The sequence below is a fragment of the Bombyx mandarina genome, chromosome 28, assembly GCF_030267445.1.
Source record: "Bombyx mandarina strain Sakado chromosome 28, ASM3026744v2".
NCBI lineage: Eukaryota > Metazoa > Arthropoda > Insecta > Lepidoptera > Bombycidae > Bombyx > Bombyx mandarina.
This window is the reverse complement of record NC_143233.1, coordinates 8609871-8628254: the sequence shown is the minus strand read 5'-3', so window position 1 is coordinate 8628254 and position 18384 is coordinate 8609871. Positions and strand designations below refer to the sequence as shown.

The 18384-nt window shown below is 35.3% G+C and overlaps 1 protein-coding gene across 2 annotated transcripts in view; it reads right to left on the bottom strand.

The window, feature by feature from the left end:
• The window catches only part of LOC114250117 (Hormone receptor 51), a 59278-nt gene extending 55311 nt beyond the window's left edge, over positions 1 to 3967 (bottom strand). Inside the window, exons 1-2 of one of the 2 annotated variants that reach the window (XM_089739021.1) lie at positions 3844 to 3967; positions 2805 to 2966 (exon numbers count right to left, since the gene is read on the bottom strand). In XM_089739021.1, coding sequence (XP_089595147.1) covers positions 2805 to 2865 — 61 coding nt within the window. In that variant the 5' untranslated portion in view covers positions 2866 to 2966; positions 3844 to 3967. Of the gene's footprint in view, positions 1 to 2804; positions 2977 to 3843 lie in introns of those variants that run through there. The other variant, XM_089739022.1, reaches the window with a different exon arrangement.
• Between the last annotated feature and the right edge of the window lie 14417 nt (positions 3968 to 18384).

Genomic DNA, 18384 nt, shown 5'->3' with positions numbered 1-18384 from the left:
TAGGTTGTGATTTTGTTTATTTTGGCTATTTTATGATGATATCCTTGGACAAGCTCACAGCCGAATTTCATTGTTATCACACGATGTTATTCCTTCACCGTGGAAGTCAATCGTGAACATTTGTTCAGTACGTATTTCATTAGAAAAATTGGTACCCGCCTGCGGGATTCGAACACCGGTACATCGCTAGATACGAATGCACCGGACGTCTTATCTTTTAAGCCACCATGACTTCAGAACAGTACAACGGCTGCCTTACCCTTCAAACTGAAACGCATTACTGCTTCACGGCAGAAATAGGCAGGGTGGTGGTACATACCCGTGCGGACTCACAAGAAGTCCTACCACCAGTAAAAATTACTCTCTCAGTTTGAGCCCGTGAGCTCAACTATCCGTCCGCGTGTAGCAGGAATAGTCCCGACCAGCGAATAGGTTGAACAAATATAATTATTGGCAAGTAAATACTTAGATCAGTATATTTTGTTAAACGTTGAAATTTCGTTCAAGGAGTATGATTACTAATAAACAATTTATGTTAAAATACCTACCCGTGCAGACTCACAAGGTTTTACCACCATACATAGATATTACTATATTTGTTGTTAAATAATCATCAAAACTGAACACCATGGTAAGGCCCCGATAAGTACCCGCTAAAGTTTAAATATAATATATATTATTTTGTAACAGAATTTCGTTGTGTAATATGTGTCTGTATATATAATAAATCTTACATACATTTATTCACGGGTATTTAGTTTTACAAAATAAATGTACTGTTTGAACGAAGCAAGCCTTGGAACGGCTGAGCAAAGACTTCGTTCTGAATATATGATATTCATTTGTGTTTTGTGTTTAATTTTTTTGTGATTTTAGAATTGGTCAAACTCATTTCGATAGGTATTTATCGAGAGAGAGAAAGAGAGAGAGAGAGAGAAGGACTTTGTTGCACACCGAAACATGTTTACCATAGAGAATCAGTCAAAAGACACTTATAATTTTACAATAGGTTGTCATATTATTAGTCTCTCTTCTAAGCAACTGTCTTCATCCAGGAAAATTCTGAGAAAGATACGACAGCCGTGCTGCAGTATAGCATTATTAACCCTTTGACTGGCAAAAAATTAGTTATAGATAAGCAACACAAGCACTCAATAAAAATGTTTACGGGCGTCGGCCACTAGATGGCTTCGCTTCTATTAGTTTCCTCCTGTAGATGGGAGTAACATTATTTATTACATTCCTATATTTTATTTTTGATGAAGGATTTTGTAAATTATCAGAAACCACAAATTGATAAAATTTAATCAATTTGTCTATAACAAATAAAGACTTGTATGATTTATTACATTTTTATTTTCTGTATTTAGTTATACAATAATTAAATGCCTTAACTTTAACAGCATATAAGTTTAGGGGCATCCGCTACAAGATTTCGATAGTTTCCATACAAAAAAATATTTGTCAAATATTTGTTTATAATTATACAAAAGCAGTATTCGCAGAATCTGACCCGCTGAGAAGATCCGACGAGAAACTCAGTGGACTGTGTCTGTAGGTTAATTTATTGTGGTGGTTACCGGTGCTTGAGGTACCTAAAAGCACCGATAGTGGATCGGGACGATCCGTAATGACGTGCTTAGGGCGACGTCGACTGTTATCATTCAATCTACAGAATCGGGGATGTAGTTACCGGCAGCCACAATGAGAGGGTTATCGTGTCGTGTCGCTTTTTCGAAATGGAGATGTAAATATTTCGATTTCGATTACTAAGGCGTCGAAATATCTAGAAGACTCTGGGAAAGACGAATCACAAAGATACTGAGAATGAATTTATTTCTAAAAGAACTAAGCGACTAAAACGTACATTCACAAAGAAAAGAAGTTAAAGTTAGGCAATCCAGGCGCTTAGTAACAGAAATCGACATAATTACTTCAGTACGCCGCGTAGGGCACCGGTGACCTATATAGTAGTCAACAACTTCACAATATTCAGAGAGACTTATGAAAATATAGATCAAGCCTTTAAACCTTACATTTAAAATTTGTTAAATTAAATAATGAAAAGGTATTGGTATGGCCACCAGCTGTTACACGCGGTTTCGCCCGCGTGGTCAAAGGAAAAATATCAGTGTAGTTTCCCGTCGGAATGAGATGTGATTCTGGCAAAAAAGGTAGCTTATGCCAGTCTCCTGACCTAAAACTATCACTATAAAAAATAATGTCAATACGTTCCTTCATTTCGACGTGAAAAAAGGACAAACAAACACTCAAATTTATAATATAACTAACTGTTGCCCGCGACTGCGTCAGCGTGGAATAATCACTTTGGCATAACGCTAAACTTTACCAGCCTTTTCATTTACGTAGAAAGTGTAAATATTTTTGAATGAAGCTATTTAAGGTACCAAAATCACACTTTTTAACCGACTTCAAAAGAGGAAGTTATCAATTCGACCATAATTTTTTATCTATGTAATGTATTATTTTTCATAATATACTACTACTGAGCTGGCACTATGACCCCGAAGTGGGTCTTGGCCTCCGACAATAAACTTTGCCATTCATCCCGGCGCTGCGCAACACCTTGCCAGTCCGACACTTGGAGCTCCCGTAAATTTCCTTCCACAGCGTCAGACCAGCGGTACTCGGGCCTCCCTACGGGGCGGCGTCCCTCCGTTACAACAGAATATGCATGTATTTAATTATTGAAGATTTTTATAAACTCGACATTGGCAACAATGGCCTCGCACGAATCCAATTGCCATAATTAGAAAGAGAAAGAGAACTGGAAGATTTTATACCTGTTACCCGGCCATCCTGATGCTCTTGGGTCAGCTGGAGGGGTGCCTGAGCGATTTCCATTTCAAAAACGTCTATTATCACTGACACTGTTATTATCACTGTCTCCTGCGCGCTCAGAGCATTTATCGGTTTTTCGATTAACTTATTTCACGCCCTAAGAACTGGAAATTTACGTACTAAACTAAATTATAATTTTATTTAATACGGCCACATCTCTAATAAGGTTTATAAATAGTTCGATTTATCGAACCTATTCCAAATATCGTCCGTTAAATTTATCCAAATGCGTGATTATTTAGAAAAAAAAAACACAGTCCAAATCGAAGTTGTTTTAAAATGTCATTTAATTTCATACAGAACCCAATAAATAGAATAGCGAATCGCTTTTTTAAGAATGTATTTAGTTTTTCTATTTCATACAAAAACAACTTAAAAACGATAATCGCCTTCTATTAAAATACTTTTAGGGTTTAATTTCGAATATTTTTTTTTGTCATTATTATATATTTCAGACACCACGAAAACTGAACTATTCACAACTTCGAAAATAACATAATGACAATAAAAAGACGCGAGGTTAAATCGTAATAGTAGCATGAATTCAGTGAAACAATAAAAAAAAATCGAAACTGCTTATTTCTGAAATAAACTTCGATACAAAAATGTCCTACCGTCATAGATACCATTTGGCGTTTGCGGCCAAGCCGTTTGATCAGAAAAATACAGAATTTTATCAAACGCTTGCCGAGAGAAACCGAAATTGTCAAGCTCTCATTTGACTTAATTAACCATTTAATCGTGAATTTCAAAAGTTTTTTCATTGTAGTAATCTTTAAAACTATGAGGGTTTGCCTGTTTATTAATTTTTTTCTCACAGTAGCAACAAAATCAGTCGCCGCTACCGACTAAATTGGCCAATCTCTAATTAATTAACTAATATTTTAAAAAATCTACGCGAAATTACAAGCCACTTCGCCAGCACTTTGTATACATTTGCAATTTTAGATTCAAAAAAGGCATTTAACCAAACTATTTTACCCGTTCACGAAAATTCAATTACCACTCAAACGTTAAGGATAAGAATTCGCGACGTTTTTTTTTTTTAATTTCCCGCGCGATTTTGTCAAGCGCTTGCTAGCGCGGTTGGTGGACTTTTGACGCGGTCTCCGCTCGACGTGAGCTTGGCCGAAGGCGGGTCTGACTCCGCCCCGTTGCTTTTCGCATCTGACGGGAACTTAGGGAGGGAGAAAATAGTCCGGGAGCCGCCGATGTTTTTTATATGAGCTTTTTATTTATTTATTAGTTCTTCTTTTTTTTTGACGTGACTAGTTTAAAACGGCAGTCTGTGGGTTCGTTCGCAAAAAAAATTAGAACATATTTAAATTTATGATCTTCACTATTCTGTCCGAGCAATCCTAGTGTACGTACTTTTCTCTCTGCAATAATTCATTTTATAAATTAAATAAAACTTGTAAAATGAATTAATGAAAAGTAAAATTAGTAAAATTTTATGTACCTAAAATACCGACATGATTGAATCAGTCGTGGTCAGAAACAAAAATTCTTACTCCTTTAATTCTTTCATCACGCATTTCTGTATGATAAAATTCTTAAAATATTTCTACGTATTTGTAATATACTTATACTTGAAGAGGAGCCAAGTAAGTACCTTATTTATTATTTTGGTGTAGTGTATCTTAGTTTAAAATATTAGACCAACGTTAATATTGTTATATAATATGTAACACAAATATATACCATATGGACGAATCTACCTGTTCTACATATATATATATATATATATTATTTTTTTTTCTACAAAAGCAATAAAAAAAAGTCAGTTTTATATTTGTTTATTGCTTAGATTGGTAGACGAGCTCATGGCCCACCTGATGTTAAGGGATTACCGAAATCCATAGACATCTACAACGTAAATGTCGCCATCCACCTTGAGACATGAGTTCTAAGGTCTCACTTTTAATAGTACAACAGCTAATGGGCTATCCTTCAAAACAAACGCATTATTGCTTCACGGCAGAAATAGGCAGGGTTGTGCTACCTACCCGTGCAGACTCACAAGACGGCCTACTACCAGTAAGAATGTTTGTTCCTTATAGCTACAGGAAATATTCAGATCGGCCTAGCAGATGAGGCTGTGAATTCTGATAACCATCGGATTAACGTAAATTCAATCGACCATCAAAGCGGGTCATGTTTAACTGATACTTTATATGTTAACACAGGTTTTTTTTTCTTCACAATGACGAAACATTTCTTGAAAAAAAAATCCAATAATTAAAAATATATACTGATCTAAGTATTAACTTTCCAATACTTTTTTTTCCCAACCTATTTGCTAGATAGAGGCTCACAGGCTCAACCTGAGTAATGTGCATTGTATCTTGGTGTGAAATGCTATTTGATTCAAGCGACATTTTTGCAACTTTACACGAGAGCCATTTAAAATATAAAATTTGGAAAAAATATCATAACAAAAAAACTTCTTCAGCTGTTTCAATTGAGTAAACTTAATTGAAGCTCAATTAATAGCATCGAACTATTGATATTGATACCAAATCAAACGCACCTTTAATTACAAAGATAATTGTCGCGTATTAAGCGAAATATCACTTAAATCACCTTTCACCCCTATTATTGGAAGCACTTCAACTTTGAATGCCTTAAAAAATTCGCAACAACTTTTTGTTTTTCTAAGATGTTGTTTGATAGGATGGCGAAACTCCCGGAGTACGCGTTCGATTTTGGGTCAGCTGTTAAGCGTCCATTTTAAGCTTTAATTTGTGGTATTACGTACTAGACTCCCGCCGTAACAAGTAATGGCGTCGTTCGATTTTCGAAAAACGTAAGCGTATTTATTTTGTTTGCCATCTATATTGCGAGTTTCATTATTTCGAATATAAGCTATGAAAGTTATTAAACATTTTGTTTTTGTTCAACAAATAAATGTTTTACCATTAAATTTTCTTTTTATTCGAAAATTTCGATCTGACTTCTTGATTTATTCATCATAATGAAATTTCTGTGTGAAATAGAAAAATCTAAGCAATCGAATCGGGATAGCTGTTATACTATACAACCTAGACTTGGATCTCGTGTCTCAATATTCACATTGTGATATCCACGGGCTCTGATAATCACTTAACAAAAAAATAGTCGAAAATCAATGTACATTTTTTTTTTTTTTTTATAATTTCTGAGTTTCCTATATAAAGAAGAATCCTTTTAAAATATTGGGCATTTTAGCAATTAACATAAAATGAATAATGTCAGTCACATCGAATTAAGTAGGTTTTTATTTAATCTAAAATGGCACGTCTTATACGTTAAATATACATACGTATTTATGCTAACATAGTTCTTATCAATACGGCAGTCATTAAATTTTGACCTAAAATAGAGACAAATTATTGGTAGCCTAATAAAAATGCAATATACAATACGCACGAGACATATAGTCGTAAACGCCTCATAAAGATCATATTTCATGAGGATATGAACATAGGTTTTGACAATTCGTCCAATAACAAAAAGGGAGACCCGAAAAGGCGTGGCGTTTCCCGCGTAAATCGACGTCAGAAAGGAAAAGTCAACGATTTCCGCGCGCCGGAACATTCTAGGCCCACCAATCGCGAATTGTCTTTGCCTTGTTTTGACATTTATAATCGGAAATATTTTATGTGGTAGGTATTTTAAGCCAGTGCTATTCTTTATAAGTGACTTCTTTTTCTTTATTTTCAGTATGATTATCAAGTGATGATTCCGTTGTTGCCAGTATCGAGCTTGTACAGCCTTAAATTATTATTATACGCATTCACACTTAGTTGTTAGCAAAGTGAAATGGTTTGAAATGAACAAAATTAATTTAATTGAACTTGATCTGAAATTGTTCTTTAATTGCGAAATCAATTGGAATGAAACGAGATGAAACGTTATAATCTTCAAATAACCTGATATGAATTTCCTGGGACTTCAGGGAACTTTTCGCTAGAACTCGAAAAGCTACACCCGGCGATTTCATTTTCCCACACTTTTGTACTTCCACAGATCCTAAACGGCCATTATTATTTTACGTCCAAAACCTGAAGAAACACTAAATCAACTAAATAAAGCAATTTACACGACTTCACCACGCTGTCAGCCCAAAATGATAAATTAATTAAACTTTAAAAAATTATGTAAAATCTGTATCTACAAATTTTACACCTGTGCCAAAACATAATCTGTCACTGCTCGTAATCTGTGTTATTCAATCATTAAATAAAATATGTAGTGTGTTCAGTTTTATTATAAATCTATTTAAGCATTAGTAAGTATTAAATTTCAAGAAGAATATAAAATATGAAATAGTGAGAGAGGGTTTGAATTTAGAAAACAAATCTCGTAATAATATTTTTTTTTTTTTTTTCGAATTAGATTCATATAGACGTAACTATGTAATATTTTTAAATAAGTTAATACACTTTTGGATAAACGAATGACTTACGGCCATTCTGCTTAAATACTATAAACATTATTACATAGGATATGCAGGTTTAAAATAAATAAAAAGGATGTTTTTGTTACGGAAACTATGTTACGTGACGTGATTTTATGAGACGTCCCTTTCAAATAATTAATAAACAATCATTCAATCTCGCATCGACGTTTAATTATTAAGAATTTAAATTAACAACAGTATCTAACGCTCACGGAAAAAATACCTTCCGAAAACTACCCACGCTCGAGTCAATTGTCGAACTCCGACACCGCGCGGCCACCACCCCCACCCCCCAACCACCCCAAAACCGCTGTCTACAGTGACAGTTCAATAAAGCAAGGGGACCAATCCCGGCAAACGTCGCCCCGATATAAGCCAATAGGATTAGCGGTGACTCCGTCCGCGTCTGGCACGGGAGGCCGGGCATCGTGCCGTCCTCCGCCAACAACGACCGTCTCGATTCAATTACAATTGAATTATTATTTCTTTGATTGTTTAATTTTTTCTTCGTTTCCCTTTGCCTTTGGCCGTGTTCCGTTTGATTTTTATTTAAGACTTCGACTTGACTATGACGGACACCTCTGTAATGCCACAAATGTAATTATCCAAGCTTCATCACAATCGAATGAATTAATTAGAATAAATATATTTGGTTATTAGGAATAGAAAAAAATGTATATTTTGAACCACGGTTATTACACGCTTAAAACTGAATTATCAGTAAATTAACAAAGTAAAAGAATTCCCACAGTTTCTCACCTCGTGTTCCCGCCAAAAAATCCAATGAGTATGTTTAAAACACTAGATCCGACCCGCCACATGTATATTACCTAATAATATGTATAATCTGTGAAATTTAAAAGTTTTTTTAATTGCGCTGAATGGCACGACTATAGTTATTTAAACACAGCTTGAATACATGGGACACTTGACAGAGATACCTAATATTTCTATTTTGTTGACTGCTAATTGTTCCACGTATCATGCTATATTTAACAAACTATAGATACCTACCTACTGCTTCTTAGCTCTGGATCACTGTAACCGCATATCCTAAAATGATCCGTAGTAGAATTTCCCCTTAATTTACCTTCTCAATTCCAAATTAATCTTACCTCCGCCAAATAAACGCGTAAAATAAGGTGAATTAAAGAAATTCAGCCGCGTTGAATGAATGAAGTGGCACATTAAGCAGAATGTATTCAATCTAATTAGATAGAATTAGATTAATTTACTTTCGTAACAAAATGAATTATCGGTACAGACTTTCGATCATTATCGACAAGAAATTGTTTTTAATACTTTTTTTTTATTGCTTACATGGTTGGACGACCTCACAGCCCACCTGGTGTTAAGTGGTTACTGGAGCCCTTAAACAACGTAAATGCGCCACCCACCTTCAGATATACGTTGTAAGGTCTCAGTATAGTTACAACGGCTTCCTCACCCTTCAAACGGAAACGCATTACTGCTTCACGGCAGAAATAGGCAGGGTGGTGGTACCCACCCGCGCGGACTCACAAGAAGTCCTACCACCAGAAATTACACAAATTATAATTTTGCGGGTTTCAATTTTATTACACGATGTTATTCCTTCACCGTGGAAGTCAATCGTGAACATTTGTTGATTACGTATTTCATTAGAAAAATTGGTACCCGCCTGAGATTCGAACACCGGTGCATCGCTCAACACGAATGCACCGGATGTCTTATCCGTTAGGCCACGACGACTTCGACTGTCTATCAAAATTTCGTTCGATTATATCCCTGGTATTGCCTATAAGCGTCCGTGAGTATTCGCCATCAGTAAAATCGTACATTCGTCGCCACTAAAGGCAATAAATGACCATATCTATATATTATGAATTGTTCAAAGGGAGAAGTGAATTCTCTCATTTCATCTGTAACTACACAGATTACATCGTTGACGTAGAAACGCAAACGTCATTAACAGGGCTTTATTTTAATCTATACGGTTCTCGGTACAAATTGAGGTGAATGAAGTTAGCCCCTCAAAAAAATTTTTTTTTCCTATATTATACTTATTCTCTATTAATTCGTTTGTTCATCATTTGTTCATGATTGTTCACTGTTAATAATTGTTTGTTCTGCATTTATTTATTTAAAAAAAATATTTAAAAATATACCTACAAGTTAGCCCCTCTAATGCAATTTTTAATACTTTTTCATCCTTAATGACTCGTAAATAGTCATTTTCGATTGTTCTTATATAAAACATGTTTGTTCTCTTTCGAAATTACTCGTTTTTTGTTTAATTTACTATTTTTATTAGTTGAATAAATGTATGCAAAATATGTGTACTGCGCATGCGTCAACTATAATGCCTAAACTTTCTACACGGTTTTAATCGTGAAAAAAAAAACAAATATAAATCCTGAAGGAGCAATTAATTGGTATACAGTTTAATTTAAAAAATTTAAAAATAAATAAATGAAGTAATGTGCATTGGCGTTAAGTTAGACCAAATACATTTTTGCCATCCTCTTACCTATCGTATTAAAATGTTATTTTACTAATGTTAGGAATATAATTTCGACTGTGTAAAAAAGTTATTATAATGTATACCTATATTATCTCTTGAAAGATAAATAATGAACATATTTACTTATTTGTTTATATTACCTATGTGAACTCCCTATCTTTTTTATACCTTCATAACGATAAGTAGGAGGATGGAAAAAATGTATTTGGTCTAACTTAACGCCAATGCACATTACTTCATTTATTTATTTTTAATTTTTTTTAATTAAACTGTATACCAATTAATTGCTCCTTCAGGATTTATATTTGTTTTTTTTTTTCACGATTAAAACCGTGTAGAAAGTTTAGGCATTATAGTTGACGCATGCGCAGTACACATATTTTGCATACATTTATTCAACTAATAAAAATAGTAAATTAAACAGAAAACGAGTAATTTCGAAAGAGAACAAACATGTTTTATATAACAACAATCGAAAATGAATATTTACGAGTCATTAAGGATGAAAAAGTATTAAAAATTGCATTAGAGGGGCTAACTTGTAGGTATATTCGTAAATAATTTTTTTAAATAAATAAATGCAGAACAAACAATTATTAACAGTGAACAATCATGAACAAATGATGAACAAACGAATTAATAGAGAATAAGTATAAAATAGGAAAAAAAAATTTTTTTGAGGGGCTAACTTCATTCACCTTACAAATTGGATAATGTTCACGGCAGGTGGTGAGCCGGCGGGAGGCTGACGTCAAACGCAGATGACATTTGTAAAGACCAAGGGATATATTTGTTATTGTGTTTCCAATTCCACGCTTATTGTTGTATCTGTGTTCGTTTGTCATGGCGAGTTGATTGCTAAGTTGATGAAGAAGTTTTGTACATTATTAATAGAATGTACTGTGGTTTTGTTAATTAACTAATTAACGACGTAATCTGATGGATCATTTTAGAGTTGCATTACTATTATTTCAGTAGTTTCTTGGTTATATAGATGTCACAACGGGTATACCACCTCTTCCTAAGACATAAAAAGTAGGAGAACAGTTACTGGGATTTAGACCTCTGAGGGTGATAACATTCAATTCGTGTTGTCTATGGGCCCAAGGATACGCCCCAATACTTAACTCTTAGTGTGCTGAGCAAATAAATAAATAAAAACTGTTTCTTGCATCTATATCTCCATATTTCATACATTTAAATTTAATCCAGCAAATTCATACACATAGTTCTATATTGATCAAAGTCCTGGCGTAGTTATGCATGAACCCGTCCATCGGGTGCTCAACGCACCAAATTCAGTTACCACTGTAAACAGGCAAAGCAAATCAGGGCTGTCAAATAATCGGTACAGATTAACAACGTGGAATAAGTAGATACTAGCTAGTCCCAAAATACTTTATGAGGCCGTCAGCGCAAAAGTGGTCTAAGCTTACCATAGTTATCATGGAGCGATGAGGTTTAAGTTTTCGAGAATTTGAGTTTGAGTAGACAAAAAAAGCTTACCTACCATAGTTATCATGGAGCAATGAGGTTTATGTTTTCATAAATTTGAATTTGAATAGACAAAAAAACAATAATGCTTACAAAGCCATCTGCTATCTATGAGTGAAACTATGGTTCTGCATCAAAATTTATTATATTTTAAATAAATTGTAATATTTCAATAAGCATGATTATAAAAAATCGTGGGTTTGGCCACTTTTGCGCTGACGGCCTCATATAAGTATAACAACAATCAAGGTTGCGACAGAAACTAAAGTACAAAAAAAATACTTGACGTGTACAAACAACAAGGAAAATTAAGCTTTATTTTCGTCTTTATTTTGTTTTAGTTTATTATATGCGTCTCGTTTTATTATATCGGTATCAATCCATCTCTTTTCCCATGTCACATACAACTCAAATTCGACTGGATTATGGGCAGCAACGTTCTTTTTAAGATTGAAAGATTACTGGTGGCTCGGAGGCCTTTTCAGTTTCACCAGGACAGGTGGGCGAGCAAAGGCTCAGCCAGGAGGGGTGGGATTTGCTAACAGCTGCCCGAGCGCCTTCGAAGGAGACCTAACAACTCAAGAGCAGCTGTTTCGCGAATGAATCTACTGTCGGATCAGAAGCGCGACCCGCTGAGAAGATCCGGCGAGAAACTCAGCGGGCTGATGCATGAGTTAGGTTGCATGTCGACCTCTTTGTCGAGTTCGACGAGTACGGTTACCGAGTTCAGCAGTGTTCTCTTAGTATTAAGGAGCTTATCAAAATTCCCAACCGGCATTTACAGCTACAATTCATAAAAAAGTTAATAAAGACTTCCATCTCAAATCTGAATCTTTTACTGGTGGTAGCTCCTCTTGTGAGTCTGCACGGGTAGGTACCACCACCCTGTCTATTTCTGCCGTAGAGCAGTAATGCGTTTCGGCTTGAAGGGCGAGGCAGCCGTTGTAACTATACTGAGACCTTCGAACTTATATCTCAAGGTGGGTGGCGCATTTACATTGCAGATGTCTATGAGCTCCAGTAACCACTTAACACCAGGTGGGCTGTAAGGTCGTCCACCCATGTCAGCAATAAAAATAAAAGTTAGTTCGCCGCATTTCTTTGAGTTAAAGTGAACAGTACACAAATTTGGAAATTGATCATCCCTGGTCCGAAGCAACGTATGAGCGGCTGATACAATTGCACACTGCATGCATCACAAAGGGCTAAGCTTAATCCATCTCGATTAATATGTACCTAATACCGAATTTACGAGACGAAATAAATGTCGAACTTTTACTGGTACTAGAAAATAAACCTGCATACGTAGGCACCACACTTCTTTATTCTTTATTGTACACACAGTTAATACAATACAATAATTGCGAAAAGTTATAAAATGGCGAACTTAACTCAACAATTGAGCTATCTACCAGTTAACAGTTCTTAAAGAGGGAGAGCTTTACGTAAGTGGGTAGAAGAGTACAATCTAATCAATTTACTTATTGATACAATACACAATTACACACATAAATAACATAAACATATACATACACGTACACATATAATGAAATACATAAAATAAATACATATAAGTAATACTAAAGTGCTCCTCTATTTTCTCCGCGAATCAATCACGCGTTGCCGTTTGAAAAGTGAAGCAGAATGCAATTGCCCACATGTGACGTAAGCCGCGCTAACTTAACCCGAGGTAATAATTTTCAATAGCACAGCTTGCAGTGTCTTAGAAAGTGTTATGCAAATCACTGGTCTGTCATTTGACATAATTTGTAAGCGAAAATAGCGGCTTAACTTTCACTGGTGGTAGGACCTCTTGTGTGTCCGCACGGATAGGTACCACCACCCTGCCTAGTTCCGCCGTGAAGCAGTAATTCGTTTCGGTTTGAAAGATGGGGCAGCCGTTGTAACTATACGTAAGACCTTTGAACTTATATCTAAAGGTGGGAGGCACATTTACGTTGTAGATGTCTATGGGCTCCAGTAACCACTTAACACCAGGTAGCTGTGAGCTCGTCCACCCATATCAGCAATAAAAAAAAATAAAAAATCGCCTCAACAAAACAATTAGCAACCGATGAATAAATAAGTTCTCTTCGTTCTACACATTATGGCGGGTAGTCATCAAAACACAAGATATTCGAAAGACGCCTGAATCTCGATTACGGCATTTTCAAGATGAGCTTGCATTTAAAGAAATTCGGAACAACATTCGGACCGTCGGTCTACCAAGAAAGATTACCGGCGCGGTGGAGTATTTTTTTTCGTGATCACCACGTGGACATCACGTGAAGACCGCCACCTCAAGACATAAGGAGTTAGTTGCGAATGTGTAGGACAGTGATTCTCAACCACTGTTCCGCGGCACTTTTGTGTGCCGCCAAATTTCAAAAGTGTGCCGCCAAATTTTGCGAATATATAATAATGTTAATATTATTAAATTATATCACTTTAAAAGAAAAATATTTTAAACACGAATATATATTAAAACCACAAAAAAAAATATTATAGTATATTTTAGTTTATTTCGTATATTAAAATTTTTCGATAAACTATTTATGCTGTGTGTTGGAGTAAGTAAATAATTTTTATCTTTTTTTTGTGTGCCGCCAAATTTTGAAATCGTTAAATATGTGCCGCAACAAAAAAAAAAGGTTGAGACTCACTGGTGTAGGACAACGGCTATCCCACCCTTAAAAAATACTTCGTGGTAGAAATATGCAGATTCAGTACCGGTAGTATTCACTGGTAGGACCTCTTATTAGTCCGCACGGGTAGGTACAACCACCCTGCCTATTTCTGCCGCGAAGCAGTAATGCGCAGTTAGCGTTCAAAGCATGCTATTCTCTAACACCATCAATGAAAATCTAGTAAATAGAAACATTATCCTTCAGAGAAGCTTGTGTAAAGAGAGATATCCTTAGCTATGAAACATGGTGTTGTTAGAGTGATCTTGATACAGCTGTGTGCTTAGCGCGAGTTTTTTAACGTTCTCGATAGCGTAAAAGTTAACCCAATTTTGTATGCAGTTGGAACAGCGCCCCTAGCGGCAAACGTACGCAAACGATCCCATTCCATACAAATATGAGTTAACTTTTACGCTATCGAGAACGTTAAAAAACTCGGACTAAGCAAACTGGATTCACTCATTACACAGACGCACGTATGTATGCAAACCTACTGAATTTATTTCCGAATCTTCTCAGTGAATCGCGATTCTGATCCGATGGTTGATACATTGAAGCACTGATCTAGCTAGGGCAGGGGCCTGAACCCCGTGAGCTCGCCCACGGGTCAGGGTGAAACCAGAATAACCCATGAGGCTACCTGCCGTTAATAAAAAAGTAAATACTTATCAACGGGTTTAAACGACATTTCGCTAATACGCCACATTTATCTTTGTAATTAATTAAACTTCAATTAAGTTTACTCCATTCCAATAGCTGAAGAACTTTTTTGATAATGATATTATATTTTTCCAAATTTTAACTTTATATGGCTCTCCTGTAAAGTTGAAAAATGTTGCTTAAACCAAATAGCCGTTCATCCCTCGATTAACCTTAGCACATCTCTTTAGCGCCATCTCTGTTGATAAAAAAAATCTAAGACCATACTTATTGTATAGCACGCCATCTCTCGTCACAATAAGACATTACGTTTTACATTTTATCTTGATTTGTTTGTTTTCACACTACGGTATATAACGTTGTCGTAAACTCTTCTTTATTGATTTAAAAAGGGCAAGAGATGATTTTGAGTATATTGATGTGATATTGTGGATGGAGAACTCTCTTTAAAAGTGTCCGAAAAATAAAGTGACTTCAATTCAACGAACAACATAACAATTTGATAGGATGCATCAAATTTACATTTAACATAAATAAAATTCCTACCTAAGCTGAGAGCCTTGAAAGGCTATTTCAGCGTAACCTTAACTAGTAGGTGAGCTCACGGGGTTCAAGCCTGATGACGTTGCTAACACGAACCCTAGCAAGAGCCGTGTTTCACAGAATCTACCACCGGATCGGAAATGCGACCCACTGAGAAGATCCGGCGAGAAACTCAGTGGGCTGTGTCTGAGGGTTAATTTACTCGTCGAGCCCTTCGTCGCAAGCGACGGGTTCGACGAGAACGATGACCGATGCTAAAGGTACCTAAAAGCACCGTTAGTGGATCGGGAGGATCCGAAATGACGTGTTTGCGGCGACGTCAACTGCTTTGCATTCTGTCCGCAGGATCGGGAATGTAGTTACCGGCGGCCACGGTGAGAGAGTTCTCGTGTCGCCATGTCGTGCCGCTTTATCGAAATGGCGCATCGATGCCGACTGAAGATACTGATGGACTCTAAGTCCAGGTCGTCAAGGAGGTCGACGTTCCTGACGAACCACGGAGCTCCGACGGCTATCCTGCAAAAACGGGATTGAATGACTTGGAGATTTCACAACTTAATACAGTTTTCTTTTTTTTTTTTAGATTAATTTCCCATTTCTATGCGTTTGTTTGTCACTTATGAGTTAAATATTTTTAAGCTCTACCCTCGAAAAAGCTTAATCAAGCATTTAACTTGCTTTTCATTCGTAAAAAAAAGCCCATAAACCGAAATCCTTTATAACAAAAACCCGAGCTTTATCTGTTGTTTCACGAAAAGTGAAATTTAGCGAAATCAAAGATTTTATTTTTATAAGAGAATTTAGATGTCGGGTGGAAAGAATAGAAAGCGTCTCTTACACTGAAGTAGGAAACTTATGGAAATGAAACGTCAACCAAAAATTCGTGCCACTGTGACGTCATCTGGCCACAAAACATGGCGGTTTTAGTGCTGTACAAAAGATTTCAATGTTATCAGGTTTTATCGATAAACGTTCTTGGCTCATTTTATTTTAAATATTGTTGAGTATTATTTATTTGTAGAATTTATACTTTAATGGGAAGTAAGTAGGTATATTGTTATGTGCAAATATGATATGATTTAGATGGGTGAAATCTAAGACAAGTTCGTCCTTCGAATTTGCCAAGTAAATGATATGATGTTTTTTAAAAGTTGCTACACTGATTTTATAAAGTTGTTGTTTGTCGCAAAACATAAAGATATGGCGTAGTTCAAAGCCATCTACCCATTTCTAGCATGCTAAATGTTATCGTATTTTGAGTACGTGTTTTTCTTAGACTATTACAATCTATTTTAATTGTTTTGCTGACTCTAAAGTCCGTAACACACTACTGCAGCGCACCCCAAGGAAGGTGCGCCGCACCATTTGAATCACTTTCACTTGAGAGTGATTCAAATTTTAAACTTATCAAGGGACCGCGTGATAAAAAAAAAACACCTACAGATCATTTATTCATTATTAAAAACTTCATTCCTTGTGACTTCCTCTCTAAAATCACTTAATTATTAAATATATTTTAACGAATTTACAATAGTGCTTTACTCACTGCGGAATAAAACTATTTTATTTAAATAGTTCCGAAGAGATTTTGTCGGTAGCCTTTTTCCCGAAATATCTAAACAGAATGTTTAAATATGTTTTGATGACATATTTTAATGAGGAATTTATGATTAGTGTCATTCCGACCGAAAAATGGTGTCCGATTTTTCGGATGAGGGCTCCATAATGAATTTAAATATATATAGATAATAGTTTTGGGGCATCGACTTTCTTGAGATCCTATAAAATATGTTTTAATTATTATTTTTGTATGTTTTAAGCATGATAAAATAAGAAATTTTATTTAAGCAATCATATTAAATCGATATCAAAGTCAATAAATAATGTACAACCCAAAACAGACGGCCGAACTGACGTGATAATGACATTTGGCGCTCTAAACATGGCGGATTTTCGGCCTCATTAGACAGAGACGGAGACATTTACGTATATTCACGTTTCATTTTATGTACGCACTGAAATACTGTTATATTGTTTTCCTGCGAGTTAAAGTGCCGAGTAAGAACGAGATAGATATATGTTTATGTGTGTGCCTTCAAAATGGGTGCTATTTATATAAGCAATTGTACGTATAGAACAATATGTCGTGTCCCTACTATATAGGTCTATGGTCTCTTAGTAAAATGGAAATTAACTGTGAAAGAAAACAATGATATTTCACTGTCAAATATTACATTTTTTTAAGGGATTTTATGACCTGGTAACTAAGACCTTTAAGTCATGTCTTGTTTTAATTTATTTTCTTATTTTTATGAAAAATGATGAAATGAAATGAAGATGATTAATTTGAGACATTAATCAACTGAGATGAAATCAAATGAAATGAGATGAGATGATATGGGATGAAATATAATCTCAGTAAAATGGTGGTCATTTATTGAGACTTTTTCATTGGACTTTTTGGAGGATCCCGAGAGGATCCAGCGGCTTTGTTTATTAAACAGTTAATAAACCACCGTTGTTACACATTTAAACCTGAAAAAACACTAAATAGAAAAAATAAAACAAATCACACAACTTCACTCCTCGCGTTCCCGCCAAAAAGGCCGGATTTATTTTGCTTTAAAATAAGTATAGATTATATCAAACGTCAAACAACACAAAAAAATGACATTTGAGACAGCTGAACTTATAGTAACGCCAGGTGGCAGCATCTTAATTAAAAACAAAGCGATGCGTTTGTATTCTCTTTGATTTTAATGATGTATGTCTTTAATTTCTTACAAAATATTGGATAATAACATTAAATGTGCATCTCAACTTGGACTTATCACTAAGATCTCTCACTAAACAGTGTACTGACTGTCATTGGTACTGTAATGCAAAGATTAACTTATGTAAGGTGAAATCACTTTAATCATCTCGTTTCTTTTAGACATAATAAATAACAGTACATTTATCATTCTATAATTTCTAGGTTTCATATTATGATATATTTTACAGTACGATCTCAAATAATAAAGATCCTAAGTACCTATGTAAGTACCTATTTTTAACTTTATCGTCCAAAATGAAAATACCTGGCTGTTTAAAAAAAAAACCAGCAAATTACGCGGGAAATTTGTAAAACTCTTGCATGAGTTAAACTTTCTTACAATTTTGAAATTAAAAACCATAATTCAGCCAAAATAGCTTTA